This window comes from Crocodylus siamensis, chromosome 4 (genome assembly GCF_052110815.1).
Source record: "Crocodylus siamensis isolate JL-2025a chromosome 4, ASM5211081v1, whole genome shotgun sequence".
Taxonomy (NCBI): domain Eukaryota; kingdom Metazoa; phylum Chordata; order Crocodylia; family Crocodylidae; genus Crocodylus; species Crocodylus siamensis.
In genome coordinates, this window is record NC_143398.1 from 360,857 (window position 1) to 369,918 (window position 9,062).

Genomic DNA, 9,062 nt, shown 5'->3' on the forward strand with positions numbered 1-9,062 from the left:
CTGGCACCAATCTCTGCCCCTCTATGGGCTATGGGCCCTCTGGCCTCACTTCCTGCTCTTTGCTCAGGCTTGTCCTCACTCCCAGGCCTTGGTTACACTCACTTTCCTCTAGGCACTTCCATCTCTGCCCATGATGGGCTTCAAGCCCAGGTCCTCTCTGCTCAGCCCCTCCTGGGCTCAGGCTTTCCCCCTCCAAGCCCCAGACCCTCTGTTCCTCTGACCCCTCTTTCTCTCTCTGGGCCAGCTGGGACCTTCTGGCCTTCCATTAGTCCCTGCACAAACCACCAGTGCTTGCCCCAGGCCAGATGCTGTGGTAGGAGCCTGGCTGTGGACCTGCTGCTCAGGACCTCTTCTCCCTGCAGCTCTCAGGGTTAGACGGCCTGACCAGCTCAGGGCCTGGGCTTATATGCCTTAAGCCCCACCCCTTCTGGTCATGTGATTCGCTAATTGGGCCCTTCCACATGTGCAGCATGCTTTTAGAGCAGCCCCATCTCTTAAAGTGACAGGTGCACTATAAGCACCCATCACAGCCAGGCAGGGCTACAGTCTGCACCTGCTGACGGGGACATGGGGGGCAAGCAAGACTAGGCTGAATCCTGCTCCTTGGGATGTGAGGTCTCCAGTGGGGAGACAGCATCAGAGCTGGGGGAGTCACAACGCAGCCCCTGATCCCCCTGCTCAGCCCAGCCCGGCTGGGTGCTGGGAGACTGGGTGCGCAGTGCAATCTTAGTAACAGGACTAACAATGGTGTAACTAAAAGTGTGATGGGTTTTGGTCTGTCAAGTGAACCACAGGGGTCACAAGACCTGTTTTTAGGTTACAGTTTTATATACTTGTAGTCTGGTGTGATTCAAGATTCAAAAATCATTTTGGGAGCCCAGGAAGATCTGGGTTGGATGCTCCCCTTAACTTGGGTGCCCCCCCACCCCCAAGGTGGTAGAAGTGCCACTGAGTGAGGAGGGTGGGGGGAGCTGGCAGTGCGGTCCCACCTGCGGGGGCTGTCTGAAGTCTTGGTGAGTGGCCAGGTGCCTGTGCAGAGTCGGAGGGTTGAGAAGGAGAGAGCAGCCCCTGGAACGAGCCCTCGGAGTTTGTGACCCAGCTTCAAAAACCTCTTTGGGTGGAGATGTCACCCCAAGGAGCCCCAAGAGTGGGATGCTGATTCCTGCTGGGTTTGGAAAACTTGGGTTGGTAAAACAGTGGGATAAACCTCTTAGAAGTGGCCAGGGAAAGGACTGTGGTGCAACTGTCACTTGGGGGAAAGAGATGCAGCAAGGGAGGATGCCTGTGTGGGCTGAGACCCAGGGAGGCTTGGTCTGAGGGGAAACCTCCATCTGCAAGGGCCCAAAGGTTTAGCTGTAGCTTCCAGGTCCTGAACATCTGGACACACCTGTGGGTAGTGCAGCATGCCAAGGGCTACACATTCACCCCTTCAAGACTGTCCTGTGCCACACCTCAGCGGTGTCTGCTGGCAAGGGCCGTGCCAGGACAGCGCCACAAACCCTGGGTCAGAGCCCGGTCCCAGATGGGAGATTTCCCCAAAACACCAGCACTGGAATTCTTGCCCTCCTGGGGCTGCTTCCCAAGGGCACCTCTGGCTTTGAGTGGGAAGATTGTGCAGGTTGTTTGTGTGGATGTTCCCTGTTGAAAGTGGGGTTTATTTTGGCTGGTTTTGCTGTGCCGGGACACGGTGAGTGGCTGGATGCCAAGGGGCCATGTGCGGCACTGCTTAGAGCAAAGCCTGTGCACACTGAGCCACGAAACTGCTCTCCACTGAGGCTTCTCCTTCCCTCCAAAAGGGGCATTCAGATCCAGCCCATGCAGCCTACTTTGTCCCAGGGGCTGAGGCAGGTCCTGGCAGGGCCACATGCTTCCTGTTCCCATGTCCAGCCCCTGGGCATACCCCGGTGCATTCCTAATAGCTGGGGGCTCCTGGCTGGTGGCTGCATGCCAATGTCTCAGCCCTCCCGCTGGGCCTAGCAGCACCTGGAAGCACCCGCCTGCCCCAACTTCAGTCATGGGCATCCCCTGGGGCTGGTGCATGGCAGGGAGGAGGGCTGTGTGTGTGGGCAGCAGCTTTGGGCCTGGACTGGACTGACTGACACATCCAGTCACAAGGGCCTCTGTGCCCTCTTGGGGTCAATCCGTGTTTGACCCAGACTTTGCCTCTTGTGCTCACAGCCATCTGCCTCTGTCCTGCCCCAGCTGGACACTATCTGTATGCTGGGGGCTGGTATCTGCCTGGCAAGGTCCAACACAGAGCTGCCGCCACAGCGCCAAGTGCCATCATGCTCTGGGAGCTGTTGGGGATGACTGCCAAGGGGGCGGCAGCCAGGGAAGGAGGAGGGAGGAACCTAGAGCCCTGCTCCCCTTTCCCTGCAATTGCAGCACATGGTGCAGGGGCAGCAGGGCCTGAGCTCCAGCTGATGTGTCAGCAGCCAGGCCCGGGAGGAAGGAGATGTGTGCGAGTGAGCATTAGCACTGTTATCTTTATTTTGGGAGCCCTTGGGCCACATGGGTCTGGGCCCCTATGGGCAGAGCGAGAGACACCTCCCATCCCTGGGCTCCCTGCTCAGCCCCAATGCACAGACCACACGTGGGAAGGAGGACAGCAGGAGCATCCTCCCCCAGCAGAGCCCTGGATATGACTTAAGCCTTGGCTTTGTGTCCCAGCCCCAGCCTGATCCCCCAGCCCAGCCCAGCCATGGGCGCGATCCCATTGCACGGGATCCATCCCATTCCACCATGAGATGCGGTGCCAGTGATGCTGCCTCTATCCTTGGCTGCCTTCTCTCTCCACAGCAGTTTGAGGCTCTGGCAGATGCTTAGTGGCCTAGAAAACAAGCAGAACATGCCTGTGACTTGCTGTCTGGGGCCTGTGGGTCCATTTACCCAGCAGAGTTGGAGCCTCTGGACTTCCTCAGGGTCAGGCAGGACCAGGGGCTGCATCTGCTGCTGGGACATGCGGGGAGCACCAGTGCCAGTGCCAGGATGAAGCCTGCTCCTCGGGAAGTGGAGTCGGGCTGGGAGAGATAATGGAGCTGGGGAAGTCAGGCTGGGGTTGGGAGCTGGGGTTGACGGACAGGTCACTGCAAGGATCTCTCAGCCATGAGAGGAGCGCACATACCCCACAGCCCTTGGCACTGAGAACACTCGGTGCCTTCCCCTGCCTGCACAGGCTGACCGGGAGGGGAAGATCCCAAATGGCACAGAAATTGCCTCCTACAACTGAGATGCAGAGGCAGAAAATAAGGCCCAAAGGCCTCTCTTGAGACTGCAGTATGTGGGAGTGGCAGGTCAGTGGGCAGCCCCTGTCCCCAGGCACTCCCCACCCAACTGGCCTGAGCCCAGCTCCTGGCTGCCTCTGCTGGGGGTTCCCTCACCCAGCCAGTGCAGCACCTGGCACCTCCTGCCCGAGACAGCTTCCTTGAGGGCCTGGCGAGAGGGGTCAGGCAGGGTCAAGGGGTCGCATCCCCTCTAGGCTGGGCCAGGCAGCCCCTCTGGACTGGGTTGGGTGACAGGTAGGTCAGCTCCCCTATGGATCCACCATGACCAGAACAGGAGTGGGGGCCTTGCCAAGGCCCCTTATCCCAGAACAGGTGCTGGGCCAGTCCCATCCCCCACCGCTTACCGCTGCTCCTCTCAGTGGGGGTCTCCAGGGCAAGGTGTCCCACGCGGCAGATGTACTCTGCCCCCATCTCCTTGGCAGTCAAGAGGGTGAGTGTGGTCTCCTGCCGGAAGCTCTTCCCGTCCTGTGCCAGGACGGCCGTGCCAGCATCCACCCTCCACTCAGCCGAGTCCCGCAGGGTCACAGCAGTGGGCTCCCCCTTGCCCCTCCGCAGCCAGGTCACGCTCAGCTCCCCCGGGAAATGTCCCGCGATGCGGCAGCTCAGGGTGACTCCCTTCCCCTTGGCCACGGACTCAGTCTGGGAGATTTCGGACACCTCCGGGGGCCGCAGGAGCCCTGGGGAAGGGAAGAGGCAGAGGCAGGGACAGGCCCCGTCAGGGGAGCCGCGGCCCCTCACACCCCACCCAGACCCAACACCCCTGCGGCGGGGCTGGGACCCCCGGACACGGCCCCTCCTCACCCGCGGCCCTCAGGCTGAGCTCTCTCTCGCTCGGGGGCTCTCCGGGGCCGTGCTGGACGCACACTCGCACGCGCAGCTCCGGCCGGGTCAGGCTCCGGCTGGGCACTCTCCAGACGCTCGTCGCGGTGAACGTGCCGTCCGCGTTCTTGTCTATCTGCGCGGGGTCTGCCCCCCAGCTCCCGGCCCCGTCCCAGCCCCACTGGATCGGGGGCACCTCCCGGGGGTAGAAGTTGTGGAGCTGGACAGCGAACGGCACCTTGTCGCGGGGGTCCCACTCGGGCAACACCTGGATCTCTGACACCTGTGGCTGGGCTGGGGGGCACAGTGGGGGTGTCAGTACAAGGGACTGCTGGGATCCTACCTGGGGGTCATGGATAGTTGGCCCCCTGGGAGCTATGTGGAGCTGGGGTGGGTGAGACCTGCCCACCCCCAGGAGCTGTCTCATTCTCAGTCCCATCCCTCCATGACAGCAGCAGTCTCTGACCACACCCGGAGGTGGCATCGGGGCACTGGGCACTCACCCCACACCCAGATCTCTGGGGACAGTCGCTGCTCTCTGATCCGTTCGGCCTCGTGGAGGAAGACGCACCGGACCCACGACCCATCATCCTGCACCGTGGGGGTGAAGGTCAGGGAGGACGTGAGGCGGGTCCCAGTTCTCTCCTCCGTCACTCCCCAGCCCGGGGGGAGGGCGGGGATCAGCGGCTGGTGCTCGGGGCTCTCTGGGTCCCCAGCGCTCTCCGGCACCGTCCTGTCCTCGCTCTGGATCCTCTCCCACGTCACGGCCACGTCCTCGGGGAACGTCCCCTCCATGGAGCAGTGCAGGGTCAGCTCCTGGCCCAGCAGGCACCGCGGTGGCACCTGCACCTCTGAGACGTTATAGGAGACCACCCAGCCTGGGGGCCAAACAACCAACACACAGGATGTGAGTCATCCTGGGATCATCCTGGGGATTTGTCTACTCCGAGCCCTGGGCAAGAAACCACGGGATGAAACCTGCCCGGGGAGGGGCAGTTCCTCTTGTGGGAAAGGCCTTTCCATGACAGCGTGTCCCTGCTCCATTGTGTTTGCCCTCCACCCTCTCTGCCCACCCTGGCTCTCTGACTCTGCAGCCAAACCATGTCTTCCCACTCTATCTTTTCCCATTTTTTTCAAGAAGTAACATGTTGTGGTGGCCCCTGCTCCAGCTCTGATCACCTGGGAGACCTGTCAAGTGTGGGTTCCAGTCTGGTAGGGAATCACAGAGGTATCCTCTCCACCCCCACATGCCCCTACTCTGTCAGTGCCACCCGCTGCCCACTCTGGCCCATCCCCTCCCTCTGTGACCCTGCAGCCCAACAGCATCTTCCCTCTCTACCTCTTTTTCTCTTCCTCCAGAAGTAAAAGGCTGCAGCAGCTGCAGCTGCCGCTCCAATCAGGGTCCCCAGGATGGCACCGACCATGGTGCCAGTCTTATCTGCTTCTGTGCATGGTAAAGGGAGGAGAGAACAAGGCAGAGCTCATCCTGTGGGATTATTCTGGAGGGAGCAGGGTCTTGCTGGAGACCCTTGAGCCAGCCCCCACCCTGAATCCCCTCCTCCCTCTGGCTGCAGGGGCAGTGTATGTGCAGGGCCTCATCTCTCCTGCGGCTACCTCTGGTGCATGGCCTGGCATCATTTGTGCCCCAGCTGCTGCCCTCAGTCATGGGCCAGGGTTTGTTTTGGGATGCTGGGGATCCCTGCAGCTGGCCATGCACTGGGAACACAGAGGCCTGGATGCAGCAGCCCAGAAGGCCCCTTCAGGCCTGTATCCCTCTGCTACTTGGTGCTCCAGCTCCTCCAGGAGGGAAGGAGCACAGCCGCTGGGTAATGCGGCCCCACACCATGCTGGTCTTCAGCTCAGCGCCTCCCGAATGCTGGCCTGGAACAGCTCTGTGCTACCTCAGGTAGGGGAAAGGGAGCTGCCTCCGCGTCTAGAGTCAGGGCAGGAGGCCGGTCCCAGCTCAGACTCTCACCTAAGATGTCCAGGGGGATGTCCTCCTGCTGTGCCTGCTCCAATGCCTCATGGCGGACCTGGCAGGAGAAGATGCTGCCAGCATCGTTGAGGGCGGGGGTGAAGGTGTAGGTCAGGGTGAGGTTGAAGGTCCCGTCTGGGTTCCTCTTGGGGCTGGAGCGGGTGGAGCCCTTCAGGACCTGCCCATCTCTCAGCCACGCCACGTCCACATCCACGGGGAAGAACCCCCCCACGTGACACAGGAGAGAGGTCTCAGCATCAGCCACGGCTTTTTGTCTCGGGATGGAGATCATTGGGACAGCTGGAAGACAATGTCATTGTATGTCTTGGGACTTGGGACATGTGTCTAGTCCCCACAGGCTGACGGTCCTGCCTGTGGATGGGGTTTGACACGATGGGACCAAAGAGTCCCCCAGCCTGTGAATAGATTGCTTATTCACCACTTCGTTTGCATGTGGCACAGGTCTGTGTCTGTGTTCTCTACCCTACCCATGTAGATCAGGCCCTGATCACCCCTCTGCACCCCTCTCCGGTCCTCACCGAGTAGGCGCAGGGTGGTCTCACCCTGGTGCTGCTGCACCCCGTACCACACAACACATCGGTATATGCCTTCGTCTGACAGGGTCACTGCGGTCAGCGACAGGGAGGCATTTCCACTCTGCAGCTCCTTCTCTGATGGCAGGCTGGCTCTGGGATGGGCCTGGCTCCTGCCCTGCTCATACCAGGCCACCTTCTTGTCCCAGAAATACCATGTCACCCGCAGGGAGTCCAGGGCCACCAGCCCACCAACGTCAAACCGGCTCTTCAGAAGGACCCCCGAGCCCACATGGGCCGTGGAGGAGGGCGCCGTGGTCACCTGCAGCTGGGAACCTGCCCAGGGGAGAGGAAGCAGCCATAAGACCCCTCAGGCTGGGCCAGAGCAGGAGGGACACTGCCCAGGACTGCATGGCCTGCTGCGAGGACCTGGTGCCAGGGAGATTCAGGTTTGGGGGGCAGGGGCCTGCTGCACTCGGGGTGACGGGACTTCACCCCTACACGTTGAACTGCCCGCTCTCCCTCACCCGCACCTTCCTCCCATGGGGTTTGGCCAGGCTGCCCCAGGGCTGCACACCCACCCCAGCCCCCGGCTGCCCCCACACCTGAGCCAGGGGAGCAGTGGGACCAGGACTTACCATGTGGGGCAGGGAAGAGGGGAGACAGGAGCAGGGCCAGGGGAAGGAGCAGGCTGCCCAGGTGCTGCACCCCGGGCTGCATCTTTCCCTCTGTCCTCACAGAGTCCTTGTCCCTGAGGCTAAAATGGATTCTCAGGATATCCTCTCTGGCTTTCGCTTTCACTTGAGAAGGAGCCACGCCTCAGGCTGGAAACAACACGAAGGGGGTCCATCCTGTGCCAGGAGCTGAAATGGGTCTGAGACCGGGGCCAGGCCCAGCTCTTGCCCTTTTCTACAGCCCCGAGGCTCCGAGGAGCAGAGGGGAGAGTCATCCCAGGGTTTCCCCTGCCCAGGGGGCAGGCTCAGGGCTGGGGAGCCCTGGGGATCCCAGTCCCTCATGGTCCCTGTCTGGGGTCTGCTCGCAGGTCCCCCGCGCTCCCCAGCAACCCAGACCTGCAGCCCCCAGGCAGCGGAAAGGTGCGCAGCAGGAGGGGCGGTGTGTGCTTTGGGGTCCGGTCTGTAACCTCCTCCAGTTCTCAGTGTCCCAGGACCCTTGGCCAGAGGGGAAGGGGATCTCCCCTAGGCCACGTCCAGGACTTTCCTGCTTCCCCACCTGTCCCTGCACTGTCAGGTCGTGGTGTCTCCCTCACAAGAGTTTCTCCCATCCTAGAGAGATGAGCTGTGCAGAGCCCTGCACCAGGCACTGACTGGGGCGGGACAGGGGTTGGCGTGCAGCCATGAGCAGCCCCAGGCCTGGACTAATCGGGTACATCCTAGAAGTGACTTTACCCTTCTGCTCCTTCCTGGTGACCTCAGCCATGTGCTCACATCCCTGTGCCCCTGCCCACATTACCCCACCATGGAGGGGGTGTCCCCTGCTGTGGCTGGTCTCCAGCAGGGGGTTGGCACTTACCTGCTGTCCCCAGGAAGAGCAGAGGCAGAAGCAGGACCCTGAGGTGTAGGACCCAGGTGTCTGTCCACCCTGCCACAGTTGCCATCTCTTCTCCTGCAAAGCCAGCATGGATCCCTGGGCTGTACCTTTGTGCTTTCCCCTTCCCCGTGTGGCAGGGAGGGGCTGGGAGAAGGGGCCAAAGTGCAGAGCAAAGCCGGAGCTGCTCCTGCCCCACCCCGGCAGGGCGGTGGGAGCCAGGGCCTCTCTTGTAGGAGCCAGGGCCCTGGGAAGAGTGGGGAGTGGGGGGGTAAGCCCCGAGCTCTGCCCAGTGTGTGGGGCCCTCTCTGCTCTGATGGCCGAGTGGGGGAAAGCATAGTGCAGCTGTGTGCAGCTAGGGGTCAGGTCCCTCAGCACTGCCCAGGGCTCTGTGTCCCGGGACCCCCTGCTGCAGAAGGCATGGAGGCCTCTGAAGTCCTGGTTGTGGGGTTCATTTCCTGGGGTTGGTGCATGGCGGGGCAGCCGAGGGGCCTGCACAGGCATGGATTGGGGGTGCTGCAGGGAAAACAGCAGCAGTTCCCTGGCACCTATGGCTCTGTTTTGCCCTGCCCTGGCCCTACCCCTGGCCCTGGCCCTGCTCCTGCTCCTGCCCCTGCCCCTGCCCCTGCCCCCATATCATGCTGTCCCAGTGCCCACCTGCTCCCACTGATACTGGGGTCATCTGTTGTTGCGGTGGAGTAGGGAGGGCAAGGAGGTGGGTGGGTGTGTATACATGCAAGTTTTTGTACGTTTGCACACGTGTGTGTGTCTGCATGGGTATGGTAAATGGTTGAGGGTCCTCTCTGGCTCTGGTCCTGATAATGTCTCCACAGCTGTGGTAAGGGGGGCGGTTTGCCCCACTCCCAACTGCTCCCCATCAAACACACACAGATGAATGCTTCTTCA

At 61.7% G+C, this 9,062-nt stretch overlaps 1 protein-coding gene across 3 annotated transcripts; it reads right to left on the reverse strand.

Moving 5' to 3' along the window:
- Window positions 1-2,474: 2,474 nt before the first annotated feature.
- Window positions 2,475-8,274, reverse strand: LOC149865296 (uncharacterized). 3 transcript variants are annotated; one of them, XM_090041304.1, is made up of 9 exons: window positions 8,142-8,258; window positions 7,250-7,435; window positions 6,618-6,947; window positions 6,079-6,378; window positions 5,443-5,547; window positions 4,607-4,981; window positions 4,086-4,397; window positions 3,629-3,961; window positions 2,475-2,830 (listed from the first exon to the last, which is right to left on the reverse strand). In XM_090041304.1, exons 2-9 carry the CDS (start codon window positions 7,329-7,331, stop codon window positions 2,823-2,825), a joined length of 1,845 nt encoding a protein of 614 aa, XP_089897430.1. In that variant the 5' UTR covers window positions 7,332-7,435; window positions 8,142-8,258; the 3' UTR covers window positions 2,475-2,822. The 3 variants fall into 3 exon arrangements, with proteins under 3 accessions (XP_089897430.1, XP_089897429.1, XP_089897431.1); XM_090041303.1 differs by lacking the exon at window positions 7,250-7,435 and having other exon boundaries at window positions 8,142-8,274; XM_090041305.1 differs by lacking the exons at window positions 5,443-5,547; window positions 7,250-7,435 and having other exon boundaries at window positions 8,142-8,274.
- Between the last annotated feature and the right edge of the window lie 788 nt (window positions 8,275-9,062).